This window comes from Sparus aurata, chromosome 12 (genome assembly GCF_900880675.1).
Source record: "Sparus aurata chromosome 12, fSpaAur1.1, whole genome shotgun sequence".
NCBI lineage: Eukaryota > Metazoa > Chordata > Actinopteri > Spariformes > Sparidae > Sparus > Sparus aurata.
Genome location: NC_044198.1, coordinates 12,608,085 through 12,634,237, shown reverse-complemented (window position 1 = coordinate 12,634,237; position 26,153 = coordinate 12,608,085). Strand labels below are relative to the sequence as shown.

The following is a 26,153-nucleotide window of genomic DNA, read 5'->3' as shown; positions in this document are numbered from 1 at the left end:
TCCCTTGTGCATGTGAAAGTCATTAGAAAATCCAGTCAGGGAATTGAAGGATTGTAATTTTAAAACAATAAAAAATTGTTAATTGAATTTAACACGAGCCTGGTCATTAGGGACTTTGCCACATCACGATAAATTCATATTGATGTCCAACAACTATTCCCATCAGTGCCTTGTATTCAATCTATTCATATTTCCTAGTTAATTAAACTAAATTGCTGTCTTATCAGAGACAGTACAGCTCTCAATCTTCACTTATTTTGCCTTGAAATTTCATCCATTCATAACAAATGGACACTCTTGAAGACAGTGACTTCATGGCATCTCCTCTTTCATGGGATGTGGCACGCTGACTTACTGACCCCCCCGTCACTCCGCCTCGCTTGGAGCTTCCTCTTGAAGTGTAATGTTAGCTTACGTATTTACGGTCCTAAATACAACCAGGATAAACATGAAAAACCTTTAAGCGGAGGGATGTTGACATGTCAGGAGCGTCTGTAATGCGTCACCTGCTGCATCTCTGTGTCTTCTTAAAGCGGAGGATAAACCTGTCAGCCCCTCCGAATAACTAACGTGCTTTTAAGCTGCCGAGAGAAAAGGCAGCTAAACATATACGTTTTGTTGCACTCATCGGGTCAAACGGCCTCAGTCTCTGCACTTGAAAGACATATTTCATGCGGCCCACACTTCTCCCTCAGACATAGCGGTGAACACTTGTCACAACAGCTTGCTGTGATTTATTGAAAGAGTTGAACTCCTCACCCCTGACCCCATTCAAACCCAGCAGTGTTTCCTCATGCACCTGGAACGGAACGGGCTCTTAACGTGCGTGCCCGGGGGCTTAACTTTCATTCGGACCAGAAATACCTCGCTCCTATATGAAAGGGAAAGGGAAAAGGGAAAATTATATATGTAGGGAGCGAGCAGCCGTGCATCTATTGATGATTGCGCTTGTGAATTGTTATGAAGGAGCCGTCCCTTTTCATTTTGGGGCCAAAGACATGAAGGAGAGCAGCGCTCGGCCTGGAGGGGATGAGTTTCTGTAGAGACAGAGGAAAACATGACTTGTGTGATTTGTGGCTTCCACTCTCTCTGTCCCTCTCTCATGGTGGAATTATTGAATACTCTCTGGTTTACCTGGAGCTGGGACTTTTCTGGTTCACGTATGAATGAGCCTGTGTTGCTGGCCATACAAAGCGCATGTACATCGACCTACAAGCTGTGTGGGCACATGCAGGGCTCTGTGACGCCATAGAGCACTGGTTTAGGTTGCTCTATTCAAATTGGCCTCACCACATCTGAATATCCAAACCTTACTTTTGGTGTAAAGGCAAGTTCTAGAATAATCCCTTAAGATTTAGTGTTTGTGTGTCGATGGAGATTTTGAAAATGCGTTTCGTAGGAATGATCACGTACGCTATCATCTGTTTCTGTACTGTTTCAAACAACTAATTGATCAGTGTCTGTATCCGTACTCTGAATTGGCGGAGCTTAAAGCGGAAGGTAGCTGGACCAACAGGAAGTTGTTGAGAAGTTGTTATTTTAATCTAAATTAAGATTTTGATATGGGCTGATCAGTCGTTGTAGTGTTTTCTATTTCGTAAGGATGTAATGATTCTCCAAATCCACAGTTGTATTTGAATTTTAAAGGTGCATTATGTGAGAATTCGCCACTTGTCAGATCTGGATTTGTAAAGATAATTGGTTTGGTGGTTGCCAAATTCTTCTTTCAAAAGAAAAGTGAAAAAGATGTTTTAAATCAGGAAGTATTCACCCAAAAAATGAGGATTCCAGAGTTCAAGAAATAATACCAACCTTCTGGGATCCAACAATAAACAACAAAAGACAGAAATTCAGTTTCTTACAATGATCTGGTTCTCATATCTGTCCAGAGCTGACCATCTTCCAAAACAAATCAATAAAGCATCTCTGGCAGTGCTATTGTTCTGCTCAATCTTCTTTTTTTTTTTCCCCCGTCAGTAAACACTCGTCTCAGAGAAATCAAATGCTGATACTGCCTTTGAACTTGATGACTGAATTTAAAACTTTTTTCAGTGTCAAAATCTTGACCCCCAACCTGCTATTTTTTTTTTTTTTTTTATCTTTCAGAAAATGATTTACAAAACAGCCTCAGAACTGAGAAGAGTGATCAGTGTTTTTGGCTATGTATGAGGATTTCCCTTCTTGCATTGACACATTTTACTTGAATCACACTTTAACAGTAAAGCAGACTATCTCTACTGTCTACTCCTTTTAGCCAGGTACTCACTGAAGTCTATTGGGAACACTTGAGCATTTTCCCAACATTTTTCTTGTGTCTTTTGAATGTGAAAAAGATTTGGCGATATAAGCATTTTGCCAAAAACCCAAGCAGATAGAACCCAGAATCCCTGCCGTGATGAAGAAAGTGTCTTATAGAAATAAAATACTGGCGTCTTTCATTCTAAAGATTTCGTAACATATATATATTTTTTTCTTATCTATAAATCTCTGCCTTTATCCTTACACCTCACAGTATGGTTATTCTATTTCATTACGCAAGGAAATGAAAGAAAAATAAAAGCTTGGTGAAATGTTCTTTCCCCTGCTGCAACAATAACAGAATAATACCAAGGATTCAACACAAACTCCTGTTGGAACGAGTGCAGTGGGTTTTTTGTGACTTCTGTTTTACGTCACTGCAGCTCTGGAGCAAATGAGAGATCGCAATCATAAAAAACACCATATTCTGTTTTTGTTGAGGCTGTTTCAGATGCTTTAGTGGGTGCAGATGTAAAAATTGGCCACGTTTTTTTGTCGTGACGCCGAAGCATTCGCAGGGAGAGTCAGGAGACCTTGTGAGACCGAGCCCACGGTTCTCTCAACAACACGCTCTGGTTAGGGTGAGGGATCCGGGCAAGGACTGTTAAGGATGAAATGGGATGGATAGATGTTTGACAATTGACAGAGAAGAACAAACACGGTGTTAAAGGAAAATAAATGGCAAGATAAAAAGGAAAAAAAAGGAAGACTGACAGTGATTTAAGGAGAGATAGAGTGAGATAAGACAACCCGAACCAGAGCCTATGTGAGTTCACAGGCCTCCATCCTGTGGATCTGCTCTTAGTTATAACCTAGACCTAAATCACAGATGATACGCAGGCCTCATTTGACATCTACAAGATCTCTTGCCGATTACTCAAACTAAATAGGCACAAAATTGCACTCTCAGGCCACATGTTTTGGATGGAAGCGCTGTGAGAAAACATCTGAGAAAAACTACGACATGGAATGCTCTGTTAGAAAAACGCGAGCGGGCATCCGACTCCCCTCCGAACCCTTTTTTTTTTGGGCCGGGACAGTTGAAAGGCTGAGCAGAGACTCGCAGCAGGATGAGAGGCTGGCAGGGGTACGTGTGTTTTTTCAGAGGGAAGCGGCCTCGAGGCCGCAGTATGCAAACTGCAGGAATACATTATTGCAGGTTTGGGTGAGCGAAAGCACAGGTTTGTAGAAAAGAGAAGAAAAAAAGAGAAACCCACAAAAAGAAACACTGTCGTAGCTTCAGAACTCCTGCTGGGTGAATGAGCGGTATGAGCGTGATCAAACCGCCGCTGCAGGAGTCTGCAATTCACCTCGAGTATAAAATGGATGGTTCTGTTGGAAAAAAACAATCTCACTTTCCCACTTCGCTTCACTTTGGATTAATTTGTTTTTTAAACAATTTAAAGCTTTTTGGCACCAGTTTAAGATAATGGATGAACATATCAGACCGTTGACTGTTGTTCTTTCCTCCACATTACTTAAGTTTATGATAAATCTCACTTATAACTCTTACGTTATTGTTTTGTAAAAGCAGAAATAGTCCTCCCCACAACTGAGTTCTGGTTAGAGTCTCGTTTAGCGGCAGACGCCATTATCTCCCTGCACCGGAGATCCTGAGATGGCAGCCATTTGATTGACAGCTATGAGCCTCTAAGCCCACCCTAGAGCTCACAACAGCCAATGAGTCGTTGTGTAGAGAAGTGACTCGCTCTCTCTTGTGTTCTCATTCTCTCATGAGCCACTTACACACTGTCCTCCAGGTATTTGATGATTAATAAAGGAAACAAAGAACTCTAATGAGTTTTTGCCCACGGCTACTTTCAAGCAGGGGCATTCCAAGGTCACAACATGGCTTCTTTTTTTGACAGTCGCCTAAATATTTCCTTGGAAAATCATGTGTTTAATGTTGATTTTCAATGATATAATTTTCTCAGCTGAGCTTGGACCATGTAAGACTATATAATGTGGATCCACTGTGTTTCCAGGGACCATTCAGGTCACCTGTAGGCTTGTTTTTGCACAGAAAAATACATAATTCAGGGTGTTCAAACTCTTATAGATCGGTGTTAGGGAGCACTCGAAGAGCTGACCAAATCAACAACATCGGAGTGAGTCCGCAGAAGCAGGTGGCAAAACGCAGCACCTCTGAAGAGCCTGGCGGGGCACCAAGAACAAAACCTGAACAAAACTACGTCATGACATCATAGAGTTGTGCCCATTGGAATCCAGGCATTGATGCTACCGGTGTTTCTGCTAGTTATCATTACATGTATTCTATATATAGATAGAAAATCTCTTTTCACTCTTTTTCACAGTGAGAATATTCTCTGAGACAGTACTTCGAGGTCAAGCGAGACACTTGATGTCGGGGACATTCGGAGCTGGCGGTGCTCCGGTTTACTTTGTCCAGCACTGCTCCCTTTCACAGAATTTTTCTAACTTTGATCACTCCCCCTCGTTACGACCACAGTGAATGAGCCGGTGTATGTGTGTGTGGGTGTGTGTGTGTGTGTGTGCTCGAGTGCCATCACTTCTTGGCAGAGGGGGCTAAAAAAACCTGAGGAGCGCACTGAGAGCGAGTGTAGAGACTGTTGCAGCCTGACAGATGTAATCCCTAACACGGCTCCAAAGTGCTGTGTGCCACCGCAAATTTTGAGTGAGGGTTTATTTAAAAAACAACCTCACACCACAGGCCTCTTATGCGCTCTGTTTCTCATTTATTCTCAGCATAAATTCAAAGCTGCAGTCGCCCTGCACGATCTCGAGGAAACTTGTGCGGACAACCCAGCCGTTTATTCTCCCAATGACAAACATGGCGAAACATCACTCGTATGAAAAGAAAAGGGGGGCCTAGGGGCGAGACAAAGCCAGTCGTACATGGGGTCCATCTTTTTGTTTCTCGCAGTTCAACGAAATGGCACATTTTGCATGGGTCGAGCAATCCTATCATTCCCATCTCATTCCCCCAAACACCACCCACAATACATTTCTCTCTGATGCTTTCCAACAGGTCATTAGTCTTAAACATCGTCTGGGGGCGGCGGCATTAGTCCCAGAAACCTTTAGATGTGTCTACTAGTTGGATAATAAATCAGCTCAGACAAGCGGCAGGTTGTCCTGATACGCGAGAGTAACGGATGAGGTGGAAGTGAAGGAAGCCACGACCCGCATTTCCTACTGTATGTTTAAAGTTTTCTGACAACTTTTTGCGGACATCTCTCACCCATTCGCCTCTGTTTTAACTTTCGATAAAAGAGAATCAGGAGCACCACCTCGAGCAGCAAACCCGGCTCCACTCCCGCTCGGTACGGCAGACTTTACATGGGCACCATGTCAAGCTGCAGTCGGCATAGTTCGAGACCTACACCGAAGGCCTTGCAGGATGCTCTTATCCTGAGCTATCATCGTCTGGCATCTGACGACTCAACATTCCTGCATTGTTTTGCCTGACTTTTTCCCTTTGTCTCTATTCCTGTTTTTCTTTCCTTGTTAAATTTGGCAAATTGAAATCAGCGTGCAAGCCCCCCCCCCCCGTCTCCTCTCCTGTCTGTCATGAATCGTCTTGTTTTTCTGCATCTGCGCTCCTGTCTGTTGTTTTTCCCCCTCAAACGGCCGATGGATATCAACTCTACAATAACGGAGCGGTCCGTCGAATTCAGTCCTTATTCTGACCCGCGCTCCTCGCTGCGGCTGAGGGGAAATAGAGAGAGAAATGTTTTGGTGGTGGCCGAGATGTTAGCATTCTTTGGCTCGACTTAAGAAAAGGCTTATTCCGCGGAACAGAGGTGGATCTGTGTCTTTCAAATTCACACAGCCGTATCACAGCTGTCTTTTATCACGGCTCCCTCACGTCACTGGCATCTGACGTTCAAAAGCATATCCTGGAGGACTTTGAATGGAAACGCTGTCTGATTCTGGGGATGATTTGCCAAGAATATTGAACGCGAGGTGCCAATAACTACAATGTTGATTTTAACACTTTGCGGGCTCAGGGAAGTCATAACAGGAAGTTAAATGCATTTTTAATGCTTTCAGATCAGATCAAACATGACTATTCATTACGGGACACATTGATTTCTAAGGCATATAAGTCATATCGCTAAATGCTAACAGCAGTTTGTTTAAGGCTTCACCATGTAGGAGAAAGACCGAATACATACCATGCATAGTGCATCACAATTTGATGAACTTAGCATCAATAAACTTACTCGTATCTCAAAAACAAATACAGTATATATGCCTGAACAAATGCAATGAGCATATTTTTGATTATATGATCATCACTTTATTTAAAAACCATGCAGGGGTGTCACTATATTGCTATATTCACAATAAATATACATGTAAAAAAAAAAAAATATTAAAGTCTTGTGCATCTTTTGTTTACAAGTTAATCTGGTGGCCTTTACACAAGTAATTTAAAGTAATTATTATTTTCACAGTTGTGGTTACAGACTCTCTCCACGTCCCTACACTTGTATTTTGAGGGTAATTTATTTGCAACAAGACGCACAGTAAACAACAGCAAAGACAGATTTGATTTGATTGCAGTTATTATTATTTTTTTCTGGGATTGTAAAGTCGGTCTCACAGCTGGTTGGCCCATTAATCACCTCTGTCCGTTATGAAATATCTCAACACTCGCCGTGAAGGACTGTGCAGTTGTCTGTGGTGCACCGGAGGATGAATCCTGCCCCATGCAGCACGTATTCCTCCTACGGATACCGTAAACTTTCATTTTCGGGATCAAGCGTGAAAGCAGATTTAAAAAGTTCTCATTAATTGAGCTGTAGTTTTGAGGGAAATTATGACATCATCTTAAGAAACAAGGCCCATACAGTAGGTCATTAACGACTGAGCTGCAGAAGCACTAAAACAACATGTGGAGGTTTGGTTTGGCTCGGTCGCCGGTTTCACCCTGAAACTGGACTTCTCTGCTGCTTTGTCAGTCTGTGTTTTTATATCCTTATACGCGTAGGTGGGCTGCATCATATGTAGTTTGGGTTTTAAAGTGGGACATTTATTTAATTGCAGAGGAGAGAGAACTGAGAGATGCAACAGATTGGAGGTAAAATGTAATATGTTATAGATTTTGGACTGGTTTGAACGTATGACTCAAGCTGAATTTGTTGACACAGACACTTTTAACCAAACATGTCTCGGACTTGGCTACTGGCATTCTCTGCTATGCTATTAAAACAACAGTATCCTTATCCTGCAGGGAGTTTGGATCACAGTGACAACATATAGCTGCATGTAACATCGCACTAAATTGATTCCAGGCGAAAACAGTCATTTTGAAATTACTTTTCCATGGCCCATGCAGCGGTGAAGAATCCCGGTGCCTGCTCGGATAAGATTGTATTAACATTAAGAGGCTCTTCTCAACGCCACAAGCTGGCCACGGTTCATAAATTATGAACGCTTCACTTAAGAAAACAACATTAAGTGCTGCTGTCTAGTAATTGAATTGTGGTTAAGATCTCTTCACATTAAACACTTCTCAGTGCTTCTCGGCTGCGTTCCTGTCTCATCGCCTCCTAACCGTTTTAGCCTCTCTATGTGCCCGTAGGGATGTTGGTGTTGATATCTCAACAAATGCTTGATGGATTGCCTTGAAATGTAGCACCGTCGTTCATCAACCTGTGAGGACGAATCCCACTGACTTTGGCAAACGTATCAATAGAGATCGCCGTGAGGTTAACATCTTCGTTTTTAAACAGCGCCATAGCGGCTAGATGAGCTGCAACCAAATTTTGATCCCAGAGGATGAATCCTAATAATCGGAGTGATACCCTGACTTGTCCTTACTGACTTGAATCTTGTCCTTCAGGTTTTGTTTTCTGGGGAAACGTAACAGTATCCAGTAAAACATCTCAGCATGTACTGGATGGATTTCGTACCCATATCTGTGGTTCCCCAGCCGAGTCGCCAGGATATGATGTTCGCTGATCAGCGTTTCTGCAAATCCACAGTAACGTCCAAGGTTGACATTTGTAGCAAACGTGGCATGTCAGACCATCTCCGTCCGTGAAATTGATGAAACCATGATTTTCTTCCAACACTAACAACATTTTTTTATGCGTAATTCGACCCATACAAATGTAAAGTTGCAACATACATTTCATCTGTGGTTCTGCAGAAACGTACCTAGCAAAAATTCTTGCGATCGTGTCTGATCCCCTGATAATGTTTGGTACTTCTGTGACTTCACTGAACATGTCATCGAGCACCATCATCAGGTCAAATGTGTCCACTTCTTTGGTTTATGACCAAATAATGCCTGAAAAACATAAGACATTCCCATCAGCCTTAGCTCTACTCGAGGGTACTGTTTGGTAATTTTCAAAGTTTTGCATGCTAACATGCTAAACTAAGATGATGTGCATGAAACATTTTACCATCTGCCGTTTTACAGCATCATTACGTTAGCATGCTGATGTTAGCATTTTGCTCACACCACCTCTGGTCATTAATATGGCTTTACAGAGCTGCTAACATGTCTGCAGACTCTTAGTCATGTTTCGTCTCCGTCAGAGTAAAGCTGCTGGTCACCTGCTTTAAAATTAATAAAAAAGAACCCAAACACACAATAGCAGTGCTCAGCTGCATGCGATGGAAATTTTTACCTCACCAGCAATTATAAAAGAAATGACAAAGTAAAGACTGATGCTACCACATGTAATTATTCTCAGCTAGCTTGACGGTCTTTAATCATATTTGTCTCTGTTTTGAGGCTGTTGCCAACAGTGTCCTGTTCTCTTCAAGCAAATTGCACTTGACAGAAGGCTGGCTTTAAATGTAATACCAGGAGGAATTGACTGTCCATCAAAGATATAAAAAAGTATGATTCAACCGAGGATAATAAGAAGTGCCATGTAAGCAGAGTCTGTATTTCCAGACACTTGATATGTGTGTTAATACCGAGCTGGCATTGTTTGCAAACCACCAGGAAGACTGTGTGATCTCTCTGCCAGTGGATAACCAATAATTTTCCTGTTATTTGTCTCTGACGTGACTGTCACTTTTATGGATGGCTGCTTCTCCTTGACTAATGAAGACACTGAGGTTGTTTTGTCTGTTCGCAGCTCACAGAGCCAAAACAGTGACTTTCCAGCAGAGACTTTGGCCAGTTCGTACTTCCGATGTCCCAGAAATGTCAAGTCCGGAAATGCAGACTTTTATTTAGTTTTGACAATAGTTTTTAATAGCTCTCTTTCCTTCCGTGTGCACGCTGAGAGTTATGCAGGATTGATGTTCCTAAAACCACTCGCGTGTCAAATATCCGCACAAGAATAGAACGGCTAAAAAAATTGGCCGGTCGCGAGGTGTGGCCAAGCCAAGAGCGTGTGGCTTTGTGTCACTGGCAATAAAAGTTACTTCCAGGAAGTAACACACTAAAACACAGCACACAACAGCCTAAAGAACGTACCAGACACCTCGCTGTCATCTTCTCCAGTAAAAGGCTTCATTCAGTTCTCAGTGCAGCTATTATGGGCTGCTGAGCCCAGCTGACTAGCATAGGCACATAAACAGCTAGCACAGGCTACATGGGGCCTGAATGGCCTCAGCGCTGCCTGTAGCGTTTGTTTATCCAACATGCTGTAATGTTATGAGAACTGCTGCTCGGGCGCTGGTTACAAGTCGTAATGTAAATATTAATGTGTATGGAAAAGGGATGCTATTTAAGGCTTACCATATGTTCTAATAATTTGAGCCGCTGATTGTGGAGGCTGGATGTCTTTTTAAGGACGGGGCGCCGCCGCGGTTCTCATCTGGTGTTGCTCTGACTGAGCGCAGGTGTGCAGAGAGGTGTCAATCAAACCTGTTTTTCGGAAAGATAGATGTATTAAAAGAGAAGTACAAGAGGGATGAGTGGCCGCCAGGTTAGGAAATGCTCTCCATTTAAAAAAAAACACTCTTACATGGTGGGATATAGAGGTTTTTGAGATGTATAGAGGATGTTTTGGAACAGCCACCTCATTTGAATTGTCTCCTAAAATGGCATTCCTGTACAGCTTTCATTAACAGTTTTGCTTTAGCAGATATACTTGCAGAAGAAGCAACATCTCTCAATTACTGACATAAACAAAACATTGTAACATTAAATCATTTCAACAAAATAGTGCACAAAACTGGCCAGTGCTTGCGTTTGGATGTCCCATCAACTAAACAGCAAGAATGTCTCCGGCCTTAGAAGGGCTCGCTTCCCAGGATCAACCAAAATGTATTTGGGCCGGCCAATAAGCAGTTTTCAAACCCTTTTTTATAGGAGACAGAAGTCTACTTGGAGCTACAAGAAGACTGACCTTTTATCTTCAACACTGTTCCCACTCAAACTTCTGACTCGTTTAGTGCAGGCAACAAAACTATGCCACCTGATCAATGGACGCTCTTCCAGACTCTTGTGAAAGCTGCCACTTCTTGGAAATGTTCAGTAAACATGTAAAAACTCTGTAGGTTTCTATAACCATGACATGAGCCAATCTGCGACCCTCCAACCCAGCCGTGCCATGTATGAATGTCGCTGCGTGTAGGCAGTTAGCTGTGAATGAGAGCTTTCAGGTCTGTCCCTGGTCTTTATCTCTACCATCTCCTCTCTCTCAGGGCTGCTGGAACAACATACAGTCAACTTATTGTGCATTGATGTGCATGTTCTTGGCCCATTTCATAGATTTAAAATGTATGAAATTGGCCTAAATAAATAATCCGTGGAAATAAACGTCAGATGTCACAGATGTCACTCCAGGAGTGTGCTGCTTAACCTGTGGGTCGGGCCCTAGCGTGGGCTGCAGGCCTCTCGAAGGAGCCTAAATGAATAATTCCTCATGTAGAGGACTCCAAAGCATCATCGAAGGGTCACATTTTGTGCCTAAAGGTACATAAACTGTCACGTCCAATTATCAAAGAACAAAAATGACAACTGTTTAAAGCTGGTGTGTGAGGAAATGTTTTCACTTTGATTTGGTGTGAGACAACCGATGAGCAGAAGAAAAAAAAAGCGATGGCGGTTCTGTGAGCGAACACGCGATGAAAACATCTGTGTGACCAGTGTGGCAAAACCAAACTTAATACATCACAGATGAACGCTATAATATTAATGTGTTGGCTCCACGGCATCAGCATTTTTGCAATTACCCTGTTTTGTTTTGAGGGCAAATTTTGTAGCACTGAAGCAGAAAAGTAAATGTGGAAGCAGTTTCGCCGAGTGCACTGAGTCACTGTGTGAGTTCCAGAGACTCTAGAAACGTCCTCTCTGACCCAGATGTTGATACTCATAGGGTTGAGCATCGGTAGTCAATACAATAAATGAGTAAATAACTGTAAGAAGTAACTTTTTCTCCTTCTCTTTCTGATATAAACCACGGAAAAATGTATAGCGTGGCACCGTTTTTAAGCAGTATGAGAGTGAAAGAGAAAGAGGCGGTTGTCACAAATCACCTGGCATATTTAGGCCTCAGAGTACATGTCAGTTGCCAAAGGCTACATCATACATGTGGAAAAAAATGGAGGCCTTTCTAAAACATAATTTTCTTTTCCTACGTCCTGCCTCTTTCTGGTGCATCAATCATTTTTAATCAAAGATGTCTGAATTTTAAGTTTTGTTTGTCATTCCATGACTCCGGTGCGCCAGAAGGCTGCAGGCTATTCTGTATGAAAAAAAACAGAAGTATGAAACACGTTCTTGTTCAGGTGGACGGGTGCTCATAAGAAATGGTCTTTATGCGAAATGCCCGCAGCTAGAAATTCATCCTTCATCATTTCTCAATCATTAAATTTCAATAAAAAAAAAAAATGTGTGACTAGTGTAAAGAGTAGTTCACCGAAAAAGCTATAGTCACAGTCATTTTCCGCTGGCCCTGTGCCGACATGAAGGCGGGTGAAGCTTGTTGATCCATAAAAAATTTCTGAAACAGCGCTGCAGCGTTTTGCTAAACAACTGAAGTAGATCGCGACTTCTTTGAAAATGTTGCAAAATGGCTCCGTACAGCGTATCTGGCTAAATCCAAGTGTCTGGAGGCCTCAAGAAACCAAACGGAACCGCATCAAGTGTGTAAATGTCTTTTCACATCACCTTGATCCTAGGACTTCCGGAGACTTTGGTTACGTCGGACTAATGTCCCCGTCTACTTCAGTTGTTTAGGAGAATGCCACAACACTGTTTTGCTCCCCAGAAATGTTTTGCAGACTACAAATTCGATGAGTAGACTACCAAATTTTCATTTTCGGGTGAACTTATCCTTTAAGAACATGCTGGCTGCTCAACAATGGAAAGCATATTTGGACAAAAAATCCATGAAAGTGGTGTGTTCATTGTGTGTGATCTCACTGAAGAAGCTCCCGCTCAGAAGCAGAAATGTCTCTGTTTAAAAGTTTTTAGTTTTTTTGCACCCCGGGCTCTTTTTTTTATGTCTTCTTTATGCTCAAACATTTAAAAGCACTTTATTTTTATTATTTTCAACTCTTCAAACACACACTGAAGAAGCCTTTGGGGACAAGTCAGAATTGATGGTTTACCTCCTATTAGAATTTGGGTCTTTGTGTGTGTGTGTGTGTGTGTGTGTGTGTGTGTGTGTGTGTGTCTGTGTGTGTATGTGCATGCGCTCTTGTCCCTTTTGAAGTTTTCGGGGTCCGCCCACCCTTCTGTGGCTCCGCATTGTGCCGAACAGCTCCATTTGTCCCACCTTAATCCCCTGACGTAAACTCACATAAATCACCCTGAGTTGTTTCTAAACGTGGGCAGGCTGGAAAACTCGCTCTCCGCCTCGCTCCGGTTTCCAGCTCCCATGGAGAGTCCAGGAGCTGCTGGGAATTCATTTAACTGACCACCTGCATTGGTGATGATTTCAGTATAAAGTAAAAAAAAAATAAAAAAATAAACGAATGTCTCTTTTGCATGGTAAGACATAACTTTATAGGTCATAGTCACCAGAAAAACCAAAGGTGAGAGCTTGTGCGAAGCGATTCTTCCTCGCAGAGTGGCCAAGCAGATACACCTCGATCGTATTTACCAAGAAGACTCATTTAAGAAAATAAAAAAAGGCTGACCGAAACAAATGTTGACAAGGCGCTTTCCAGTATTACCCCACCACGGCTACTGCATCACTCTAGAGATGGTGCAGCATCATGGCAGCCATAGTGCATGCGGGCCAACCTCTCTTTCCATCGGTGGCTCTGGGCCAGATTAAAGTGCCGGGGCTCATTGTTTACACAGCTCTGTGGTGCCACGACTGAGCGGGCCCAAACAATGGGCCCCTGCTCCCCCCCTTGTCAGAGCCAGGGGAAGAATAGAGACCTCTTGACATGGCAACCTGAAGCCTCAATGCCCCCACTTCACTCAACTGAGAGGGTCAGAGTGAGAAAAAGAGGAGGAAGAAGGAGAAGTTAGAGATAAGGAAGATGGAGAAGGGAGAGAGAAAATGGGAGCAGAAGAAAGGAGCGGGATACGAGCGAGGACGGGGGAAGAGAGGTAAAGAGGTGAAGACAGATGGTGCAAACGGTAGTACAGGAAGAGACGAGAGAGAAAAGAAATGAGGAGGGTTAATGGTCAAGGGAAAACATTTGGCGTAAAAGCAGGAAATGGGGTGCAGAGAAAAGTCTTAAGTAAAGTGTCTACGAGGCGGAAGACGTATGAAAGCATGTGGAAAGAAGAGCAAGAGGGCATGAATGAGATGCTTGTTGCTGTTTGATTATTTTTTTTTAACCTCCCTGGTAATAGGAAGCCTTTTAGAAGAGGTGACATAAACTACGAAGACGATGCTCGTGTTTGGATGTCCCATCGACTTAAAGAAATAGTGAGACATTTCAGGAAACAACCTCATTCACATTCTTTCCAAAACTAGATGAGAAGACCGGCACCACACTCACATGTGTGTGTTAAACGTGGCGCAGATGCCTTGAGGCCATTAGCCTAGCTTAGCATAAAGACTGAACCATGAAACATTGTGGTTGTATCTTCTTTGTTTAAAAGAACAGTTCACCCAAGTTCGGTTATCTATTCGCAAGACATTTCTGGAGCGTAGCATCGTTCTCCTGAGCAACTAAAGTAGCTGGGGACTCGTTTTAAAACGTATAAGGAAGAACAAAAAAAAAACCAAGGAACAACATAGAATACAGCTTGTCTGATGCAATCCAAGTCTCCAGATATCCTGAGTTCCCAAATCAATATAAAAAGACAATATTTACATCTTCGATTTGCAGTCAACCTATTGCCCAGACGGCAAGTGTGCTAGCGCTTTTTGCTTAGCAGCTGCTGTTAGGATTTTGGCTTTAAAAAAAGTTCTTAAATCAATTTGGATCGCAGGGCCTCCAGAGACTTGGAATACAGTGGAGCTGTATTGTATGTTTATGTTGATAGTCCCCATCTACTTTAGTTGTTTAAAAAATACACTGCAACGTCTATAGCCGTGAAGTTCCAGTAATGTTTTGTGGAGAACAAAACTTCGCCTGACTTTTGATCAGCAGGGGGATGAGCTGACAATGACTTAATTTCTTTTGTGTATTTGTGAATTAACCCTTTAGTGTATACAAACCAACAATAAAACAATCACTATTTCTGGACAGGTTGCCGGGATTATGCTAAGCTCCAAATTTAGCACTTGAGTGTGGTATCAAGCTTATCGTCTACAGCAAGTAAGCACATTTCCCAAAATCTAAAATGACTAATTTCATTTAAATCAACCCTTCAAACAGAAATGAAAAAAAACAGCCAACAGTGTCCTGAATATTGGGAAATGCAGCCGACCACCTGACAACCGCTCCTCTTTCTGTCACGCTGAGGACCTGATTGCAGTTTTCCCTACAAGCTTCTTAAACATTGCAGTTATAATGTCTGTTTCAATCTGCCTGCAGTTGCTCAGCATTAGTAGCATTCGGAGGTGGAGGTCATCACTCTTCTTTTTTTTCTCTTTTTGGTCGCAGGTCACTTCCTCGGCAACAATACGGTCATTGATGTGCTGCGTCGCCAGGGATACGAGGTGGAGCACACCCCCGCTGGGCAGCCCATAAACAGGTAAATTTACAGCTGAACCGCCCTTAAACACACACATACATCAACCAGTGACACGTTTTAGCTGGACTAGTTTTTTGGGGGATTTATCTTGGCTAAACACCGTGCAAATTTAATAAATCCCCCAAATATTATATGAGCTTTTAATTTGACAAAATGACTGCAATTTTTCCCCTGAAATAGAAATGTTTTCCTTATAATTTGACTTTCGTGTAACACCAAACCTTTTTCTCTGTTGATGAGTTTAACTGCCAAGGATCCTTCACATACTTCAAAGTAAAGGGTTGTTTTAGATAAATCTGCCTCAATCTACCAATGACAGGAAATGGCAAATTGATGGTGAGATGGCTGATTTAAGTATGATTTCTTTTCCTTAAAATGATTTATAATGAAAGACACATTGGGTTCGGTGAAGTTATTGATGGATAGATAACCAAGTACATTTCTCAGGACTCTTTTTAAGGAGTAAATTTTCCTTAAAAAAAAGGAGAATAGTTTGACAGACACGAGACTGACAAAGAGAGTAGCAGAAGAAGTGAGAAGCACCGAGATGAGGGATAGAGACCGGGGCAGAAAATATTGTGTTTCGCCCCAAGATTTTGCACATTATGATTTCTTCCGAAAAACACAAGTCTGTGAAACTCGCGGGCCCATATTTTATCACTTAAATGGGTGTAAGGTTTCATGTCCCGGCCGCATGATACCGGGCAACCGCTGCTGCTGCATGGCCCTGACAGGAATATATATTTCTCTCAACTTTTTCACTGACTGGATTTCAAATGGGAAATAATTTTTCCAAGTAAGCCCAGCTCCATAGTTGGTCTGTGTTCATTCACAGACCCAAAACAGATGCTCGGGCTCTGCTACAGCCCCCTTTGCGAGAAATGTGTTGTCTGCGAATAATCAAAAACTGCACTCGCTAGTTTAACGCTGAGTGATTCTCGCTCTTTGGGTACACACTCTCTCCAGAACGTCCCCTGAACATGACTGTTTGTTTGATCGCCTCATTCTGAAGTTTGTCATAGCTTTATTCATTTACTTGCACTGTTGACACTGGAGGAGTTGTGTTTATTCACTGATTATGAAACGCTGTAGGAAGTTGTTAATCACGGGAAAAATAAAAATGAATGGCCAGATTCAGCGCCCTGTTGTTGTTACAGTGGATAAAAGGAGCGTCATTGGTATTACGTTTTAAGCTCTATGATTATAGAAATTAACTTTGAATAAGTTCTCGCTGACAGTTTTACATTCACTTGCTATTTGCTGTCACCATTGATTAGAACTATCACATGGAATCACTCAATCTGACAGTGTGAATCTGTTAACTCTCTCTGTTAGCAATGAGCTTTAAATGTAAACATTTTATCAACAATAGCCAATCAGTGTCTTTACATGCCTCTATATTAGCTTTTATTTTTAGTGGCGGGGTCCGCCATTCCCGCCCTCTATTCAGATTGCCCTCACATGCACAAGGGATCCACAAGAAACAACACACTTTGTAATCCGCTACTGTTTATAAATGTATCTCTCTGATATAAAGAAAGAATGTTGTGTGCATTTTCAGGCTCATGATTTTATTTTGGGTCACCACTGGAATAGGTTTACACGCTTTTTAGTGCTCAAGTTTTCAGTTGCCTGCTTTCAGTACCACTAACAATGTCAGAGCAGCTGTGCTTAATCAAATCGTAGTTGCAAAATTAGGATCTCGGCATAAATGATGCAAATGTGCAACACGATGACATCACACTACGTTGTGATGTCACAAAGTCACGGAATTAAAGGTGAGACTACAGACGAGGCAGTTCAGGAGCAGTGTTTTTTTGTGGGAGAGAGCTTGTGTTGGTGCAGACTTTGACCTTTTTAACATTTAAGATCCTTTACATTAAATTCGCTGCTAATGCAGAACAGGCGTGTCATACTGCTGCCTCTTCACATTAAAAGCATTTTGAGTGGCTTTTAATGTGAAGCAGTCACAGGAAACACGATTTCGTGGTTGCAGCGATTAGCACTGCAGTCATTCACCAAAACTGTGTCTGACAAGATGCAGACCTACAACATCTCCGGGAAGCAACCAACTTTACTGTACTATGCAGTTGTGTAGGAAGACTACTGGAGACACGCACAGCATGAAATCAAGTTATTAATGGCTCAATTCTTTGTTAAACAACGTGACTTTGTTATGCTACACTGTAAACAGTCGGCTGCTTTTTTGTTGTATTTCTGACATTGTAGCAGCTCAACAAGTGTTTACAGTGTTCAACCACACGAAAATGTTGTAATAACTATGAACATTTTCAAATCTCTCCAGCGTTAACAGATAATGTCAAAACATTTAGGAGTAGGATTTGTGACTATGAGGCTGCAGAACCAAGTGAGTGTGGTGTGGTGGAGGGATAGCTTTAGGCTGTCTCATGTTTAAAGTCTTCGGTTTCAGGAAAAAAATACGCTCACTGATGTCTCTTACTCATCGGGGCCTTGATTTTCTTCTGCTGTTTCCTCTCTGTAGATTGCGCAACAGATAAATCTGACAAAATCCCCACCAGTGAAGTGTTGTTGAAAAGGCCGACCCCGGCAGAGCTCATACCTCCTGCTGTGAAGCATGTAGTGCAGCCTACCGTGGCACGCTGTGCGGGTGGCTATCTCACTGCTGATCTGTGTTTTTGTGTGAGCGAGTGAGTGAATGAAGGAGAGAATCCACTTTCACACGCACAAACTCTGTGTTTGATGCAGGATTATGAGCCTGTCATGATCCTGCATTTGACCCGGCTTTGAATGTGCGCGTGTGTGCGTGTGTGACACACCTGGTGACTGTTAAGAGTTGACCAGCGACTCTCTTGGAACAAGTGTCTTTAATCAGAAAGATGAGTTTTGGTTTTTGCTCCTCATACTTCCCATTCCGATACTTTAATTTGTGTTTTCCAGAAAGTCTCGCAAAGATATGTTCTCTATAAGACTGCAGATTGGTTCTAGGAAGCTCCACAGCTTCCTGTTCGTACATAGCGGGATACTTCCTCTCCTTTCCTTTCCTTTTGTATAATACTTTTTTATATCTATATTTACCCCTACATTTTGATTGTATTTGTATTTGTACTGCTGCTATCATGACCTAATTTTCCCTTGGGGATCTATCTATCCTATCTATCCTTTCCTTTGCTGCATTTCCTCTACCTTTTCTTTGATGTGTTTCCTTTTCCTTTCCTTTCTTTTCGTTTTATTCAGTTTCAGTGTTCTCAGGCTGAATGTCACACAATGTGCATCCACTTTCACCAGTTACATAAAAGGAATACAGCAAAGGAAATCTATTACTCATTATTATTATTAAACTAAAAGTTTTTAAAACTCTTTCATAGAGGAGGATGGATTCATAACCCAAAGGAGGGTAAAAGCGAGAACAAGGGAGGAAATGTGCAAAAATGCATCCCGGCATCCATAGAAACTACTCCTGCAGCATAATCAGTTTCTCTGCCATTAATCACTTTGTTTAGGGTCTAACACTCCACGGCAGCTGATATCTAAAGGATAGATTTATGGTTGAGGATCCCTTTCTTACGGTCTCCCTGCAGTCCTAAGATCTGCAACTTTCTCTTTCCAAACAAAAACTCAATTTTGTATCTGCGTGAATTTGGCAAACCTTCGCTCTCCATACAGACATAGTTGTCAAATGCATTAATGCGATAATTGGTAACTTATTGCTGCTCTAGTGCCATTACATGTGATATTTAATAGTATCTTATCTGTGATGTTCACCCTCTATAGGAGGCCTGCCTCACCAGATTCAGAGGGGCACCACGATGAGTCTCCGATCCTGGAGCCTTTCCTCCACGAGCTCCCCCACAAAGAGGGAGACCAGGGGCGTCCCCTGGAGGATGATCTGTTACCCCACATGCTCCTGCCGCCGGACAGCCTGGAGCTGCTGGAGAAGGCGGAGAGGAGGATGCTGAAGAAAAAGAGGAGGAACAAGCAGAAGAAACAGCGGCACCGGCATTTTAACGACCTCTGGGTTCGAATCGAGGAGAGGTAAGAGTAGAGAGAAAAGACGGGGGTACAGGGGGTCTGAGGAGGATGAGGAGAGGTGTGGAACAGGTGACGCGTAAGGTCACAGGTGGGAGGAAAGAGAAGAGAAGAAAGACGGAGAGGATGTGAGAGGGGAAATTGGAAATGTGTAACGCAGTCTCTCTCACTCGTCTATAGAATCAAGCTGACACTTCCTGGTGTGGCGCCGCAGGCTCCAACAGCCACCGTATCACATCACCATGCTCATACTCAGTCTGCACACACTTTAGCAAGTATATACACACTCTGCAGTGAGGCATGGGTCCAGACTAGTTCCCAGATGGTATAAGTGTCTTGGATGTGAAAAAAGCAGCCTGGGAATTCCTGCTTGGTATCCGGTTTTTGGTCTCACAGTAGCTCCAGGCGGGGAGTAACAGGACAACAAAACAAGCTCACCTTTCAGCCAAAAAGGAGAACCCCGCACGAGGTGTGGTCTTGAGGCATATCTCGGTTCGTCACAAGGGCAACATGTTTTTTTTTTTATTTTGTTTTCACGAAAATGCGATTTTGCACGTAGGCAGGAGACAAAAAGGTTAATTTGACCCTTCACCCTTTTTCTACACCCGGTGATCGAGTTCAGAGCGGGAGGAGCGTCATGCATCGGGGAAAGGATTCAGACTATCACAAGGCCAACACACTCATTCACACCTTCAGGGCAGTTTTAGAGTTTCTGGTTCATTTGACTTGTACATCGTTGGACTGGGGACAAAATCGGAGCACCTGACGGGAACACACGCACACACTGACATGCCTCAAAAAAAAAATACCTCAGGACCTTCTTCCCGTGAGGAGACAGAGCACGCCACTGATCCACCCAGACAACCTCTCACATATAAATTTCACTGCGTTGTGTTGAAACGACCACAGCCCCAGCTTTTCACCTGGTTAGTTTATAATCTTGCTCAATCGGTAGAAACAACTGTGGCTAACTGGCGGACAAGAGTTTGCAAAGCTGGACCCGCGCAGGACTCTCTTGCCCTCAAAAGCCTGTCGAGCTTTGAACGTACATTTTACCCATGTACAGTACACGCGCTTTCAAATTAGCGACTGGAAGAAAAAAACCCGACCACGTAGCATCTGTTCTTCGCGGGAACAGGAGGGCGCCTGTGCACGTTTGTGTACATTATGTCTGCGAGAAATGTTTTCTCTCTTTCTGAGGGGACCCCGTGTTTTTGGTACGGAAAGGAAACAGACTGTTTGTGTACGCCTGTTACAAAGTGTACACGGTGCGCACCTTTGTATATTTTAACGTCTGAAAAAGGTGGCCGAGGGGAGAAAGGAGGGAGGGGGGGAGCCAGAGGAACGGAGGCGACTGCAGCGCCACAGCTCTCTGTTGTGTCTGACGCGGGGTCACAGAGCAACGTGTCACACCTGGTTTCCTCACACCTCTCCTGGCCCTCGAACCCAAACAAACCCCGCTCACAATAACTCCATTCTCTGAACATTCAAATATCCGTTTCAGTCATAAGTCTCGCTAAGAAGGTAACAGTTAAATTATCTTCTCCCTGCTCGGTCCGAAATTATGTCAAATTGCCGTTCCAGGCCTCTGGTATGAGCAGATCTGGACTTCAAGAACTTGTGTTATTTGTTTTGCCTGGCCTCGTCCCAGTCCAAACCACACGAGCACCGCAGCCCATGCATCAAACAGGAGGGCAGAAATGATTTAATTAGCGGGCTTGTTTAGAAAAGGACAGATAAGCGGAGAAATAGAGACAGCCAACGAGGCAGACGGAATCTACAATATTGGGAGGGGGGGGGGGTGAAGGGGAGCAGAGGTGGGCTCCTCTGATTGGTGGGTGCTGCGGCGACGGATTCCTTTGTCGAGGAATTTTCCTGTGTAGGCTTCAACATCATTAATATTTCCATTGTTGTCCAGCAGCCTGCATATTTTCTCTGGCAGTCGCGGAGGCTGTGGGGATGTAGAGGGAGACTCCTGTTCTCCTGCAGATTAAACCGTGATTTTCCCTCCCAGTTCCAGAGAGTAGAGGCCGAGCAGGGAAGACGGAACAGAATCCTGCATGTTTAAAAGTTAAAAGAATATGGAAACTAGTCTGGAAATAATACGGTCTTTTTCACCTAAATTCTTGTAACTCCTACAATGGGAATTTCTTTGAGTTGATCTTTGAATCATAGCTTGTTTCAGCTGATTTTTTAAAATATGTTCATGCAAACTGAAAATCAAAAATCACAATCAATCATAAACTTCACAACTTGCATAATAAGCCTTTCAAAATTTGATGACATAAGTACTTTTTCAATACGATAACATATTTCGTTAAGTAAGCAAAAATCAAATCTAAAGCTTGCGGGAAAAAAGCATCCCTGTGTTTTATTTATGGAGAGTTGCAATGTGTATGTATTTTAGTTAAAACTCAAATTAACGACGGAATGTCAGCCATTTCCAATCACCATCACTCCCCTGGTGCTCTCATCTCACAGCTAGCTGCACCGCTGACTGAGCTAAATAGCTAATAGCAGCAGTCAACAGATGTTAGTGTTTATTCTGGTGAAATGACACCCTCTATTTGTGTGAATATGAATTTGACAGGTGGCCAACAGAGCTGCAGCAATTAGTCAATTAGTTGATCAGAAAGAAAACCAGTCACCGGATATTTTTCATTGGGTAATTGTTTAAGGCGATTGTTGTTGAATTGTCATTTTGGGCTTTAAAACTGATGTCGTTTTTGTAAACTTATCCCCCTGCTCTCTTATTTCTCTCCACAGCACCATGGTCCAGTCTCCTCCTCCACCACTCGTGCGCATCATCAATGGTTACATCACAGTGCAGCCGCCCGACAGAGTCCACAGCCAGCACAACCACCATCACATATCTTCAGCATCGGCGACCTCATCGTCTTCGCTCGTCCTCCTCTGCACTTTGCTTGCAGTGCGAACATGGACTGCGTTCCTCTTGCTGGGACTCTTCTAAAAACAACCAGTCTCTTTGAGTATAGACTCTCACATATGGTGGTTTCATGCATCAGTGCATATAAAAGTGAGGTCTGATCATGCACCATAATACCTAGAGGATGGTCACCGTAAGAGAAAAAAAGGGCACGGAGAATGGACGTGAAATCAGCCCGAGCGGTCAGGTAATAGTACACTCCACGGATGTGAGGTCAGATACAGTTTGTGTCGTTGGGACTAAATGGTAAATCATGTCAATAGAGCGTGTCTCTTTCAAAATGAGGCATTTATGAGCATGTAAGTTCATGAAGATTTCATAAGGTTCCCATCATAGCAGGAGGGAGTACACAGGACGCAGCAGGGAAAAAAACAGGAAATATTAGGGGATGTCTCTCTGACATCACACTGTCATACAAGTCTGTTCCCTCATGAATTACAGTGTTAAAACAGACACTCGCCATTCAATATTCAAACCTCTGGAGAGCTCACTGATTTTTTTTACCAAACATAGTCAAAACTAATGCTGAATATTAGATTCAACTGGAACTATATGTTCATCGTGTGTGTGTGTGTGTGTGGGTGAGAGAGAGCACGTGTTTGTGCGTGTGTGTGTGTGAGACAAAGAAAGTCTATCAGCTCTTAAACCACCCCCCATCCCCGGCTGCGCAGACAGAGGTGTTCTTCTTCAGACCTTAATTTATTCTTCCATTTTAGAAGAATTTGTTTAACGTTGCATCAAGGCCTACTGTGATGGGGAATTGTACATATTGTTTCTAAATATTATAGATGTATTTTAGAATTATGAAAAAAAAATGAAAATTATCAAAACTTTTGTTGTTGTTGTTTATATAAATATATAAATAGATATGCAGTATATTTTTGGAAAGAAATTCAGGAACTAACCACCATAGCCCGTCTCATGTGTCTCACTGAAAGGACTTTTTTTGGGAAGGGACATGTGATTGTAATTGTACCATATGTATCAGTGTTATCACTTGCTTTGCTGTATGCGTCTGCTTAAAGGACTCATGTTATGTGTGTGTTTATTTCACATAGGAATTGTGTGTTTAATTTATTTAACTGCTATAGTTTTGCTGTAGTTCATATGAAACATTCCCAGTGTTTGTTTTTGTATTTTTTACAGCCACTATGATGTCCAGCTGTGTTATTTCAAATGTTTTCAAGTATGATTTTTAAAATGCATATGATGGTAATAATAAGTCAGTCTTACCCACAGGAAGCTGTCTACACAGATACATCACATACAGCATAGTGCTTTAGGTCTGTCACATTTCACTTATGGCATGAGATGATTGTAATAGTATTACCATGACAACAATAAAATATTTATCTAGATTAAAATGTGATTTTATTGCTCATTGTTGACCGCAAAGAAGATCGCTGGGAAGTCAAAGAGCCTGCCCTTCAGATTCAATCAATTTATGTTTTGTGTTTGTTTACCATGAATTCTTTTCAGGGAGTTGCCCGTGAGACTTTTAAAATCCTAAACATTGGGGCCACATAGAATGACTATTTCATTATTGATTAATTTCACTATTATTGTCATGATTCATTGATTAAAGTTTAGTCTATAAAATGTCAAAAACAATTTAAAAAATGCTCATTCCAATTTCCTGGTACCCAAAGTGACGTCTTCAAAGTGCTTCTTTTGTCGTATCAACAGTCTAAAACCTTGAGACTCTGCATTTTTTCTATCATAAATGATCAAAATTAATGAAATGATCTTTTATCAAAACTGTTGGCAATTTTTTTTTTTTTATCAATTAAATAATTATTTAACAAAATGTGGCAACGCTACTGAACATACAGGGACAATAGAGACTTAGAAAGAGAATTTGACTTTAGATTGATATTGTAGGACTTCTTTACCTTAAAATAACAGCTTCAGAATTACTTTGTTGGTACAGTGTGTTGTAACAGGGTAAATGGTGTCACTTTCTCAGCCACCCCGCCCATCATCACTTGTTTCTACACTATGTGATATTCACCAACAGGTTAGGATCACAGTGTTGCATACATGTTTACTTCAAGTTTTCAACACATAACATTGTTAGGATGTAATGAGTATTGTTTGTGGTAAGCACCTACATTACATCTGACACATTTTTACAGACCTTGGATTTGTATTTACAACAGTGGTTTTGCACTCAAACTGTGGTGGGCGCCAAATCACACAAAATGCCAACATCAACATAATGTCGCTTTAAAGCTGCTAAAATCAAAATTTTCCTCTTAACAATGGATCACATGACTATTTGCAATGTGAAAGCGCTCATCATCATTAAAAATCCACACTTAGTTCGCCTCTGACAGTAGTTTTCTGCAGATCTACAGCGTTTTAGCAACTTCACTCTAAACTGATTTTCAGCAAAAACAGTTAGCAACTAGCTGGTGACCATTGTGGTGCATTTATTGTAGTGTTTGGATCTTGTACTTAAAATAAAGTCACGTGCAGACCTGCTACAAAACTTGCAACACTACATTCATACTCATGCTCAAGCACATGTTCCCCTCATACAGTGGGAGATCAAATGCACACATCCCAAATAAATGCATTGTGTGTCAAGTCACATTAAATTAGATTACTAACTACTGATCCAAGCCATTTAGTCTGGTATCACAACAGCACAACACTGATCGTGTGTTCTGGCTTTCCTGAACACACACACACCCACACACACAAACACACACACAAACACACACACACACACACACACACACACACAGGCTGCCTTCCTGGCCTGACCCAGGGTTCACAGCATGTTTATGTGAGGTTAATGTGCTGTGATAAGGCCGCTATTAGGGGCTGTTTGATGTGCGCATGTGGTCTGCCACAAACAAGGCAGCTGCTCGGCCAGCGCAGGTCCGCTCCTGCATGAAACAAACAGGAAACCAAAGCCAAGGGGTTCTTTAGATGTACAGGAAATGAGAGTTAATTGATGTGTTCCATCAACAGGAAAAGAAAGCTAATTGACTTGTTAGTTTGTGCTTTGATTTAGGAGTGTGTGCTATAGGAGGTCACAGAGGTTCGTGTATGACTGATGCGCACGAGCGATGTTCAGACAGGAAGCATAAGATTCATTGGCATAAATGAGGTGTGAGGTATGAGAGGTAAGTGGTTCAATGCACCGAGTACTTATTCTCTGCCTGCTTTGATTTCTTGCATGACAACTTTGCCAAAAAAAAAAAACCTGGTGATTCACCTTGAAATCCTGTACGAAGCTATAACATATGGTGCATTATTATTCATTAAAATGGTTCAGCGTTGCATTGAAATTAAAGCTCCATCTTGAGCAGACATTTGCCTGGGGCCCACACTTCAATAACCTGACCGTGAACAACACTAACAACACCAAAGGAAGTTACAAAGGACCCAAAGTTGCCGTCCAGTCATAAAGATTCTGTTTTAACGACGACAAAGTGCACTAGAATATGATTTAAAAATATATGAAGCTGGAAATGCAGTAACACAATCTTCATACATATTTGATCAGCTAACACCAGCTAGTCGCCTTAAGCCATGGATAGTGATAGTGAGCAGCAGTTAAGGTGCGCTGGTGATGTGCTGCTCCCTTGTTTGGAATGACTTTGTACAGGTGGTCAATTCTTATTGCACCTTTAATCAAAAATAAACATCTGTAACAGTGCTGCAGTGAAGTGCATTCAATTAGGGTGGTAATAATTAATTTAGCAGAGGATAACATGTTAATAGTCAGTATGTTTACATGCACAGCTTAGTTGGATTACAGCCGTAGTTCGATTATGCTACTCAATCGGACAACTGCAATTGTCCGAGTATACATGCCGGTGAAAAAAACGAATTATTGGCCAAAGCATGTCATACCCCGGTACGATAGGTTGCGCT

At 42.2% G+C, this 26,153-nt stretch overlaps 1 protein-coding gene across 1 annotated transcript in view; it reads left to right on the top strand.

Moving 5' to 3' along the window:
• Positions 1-23,629, top strand: part of trabd2a (TraB domain containing 2A) — a 64,030-nt gene extending 40,401 nt beyond the window's left edge. Inside the window, exons 5-7 of the mRNA XM_030434746.1 lie at positions 15,220-15,310; positions 19,064-19,324; positions 22,085-23,629. Coding sequence (XP_030290606.1) covers positions 15,220-15,310; positions 19,064-19,324; positions 22,085-22,289 — 557 coding nt within the window. The 3' untranslated portion in view covers positions 22,290-23,629. The remainder of the gene's footprint in view (positions 1-15,219; positions 15,311-19,063; positions 19,325-22,084) is intronic.
• Positions 23,630-26,153: the final 2,524 nt, after the last annotated feature.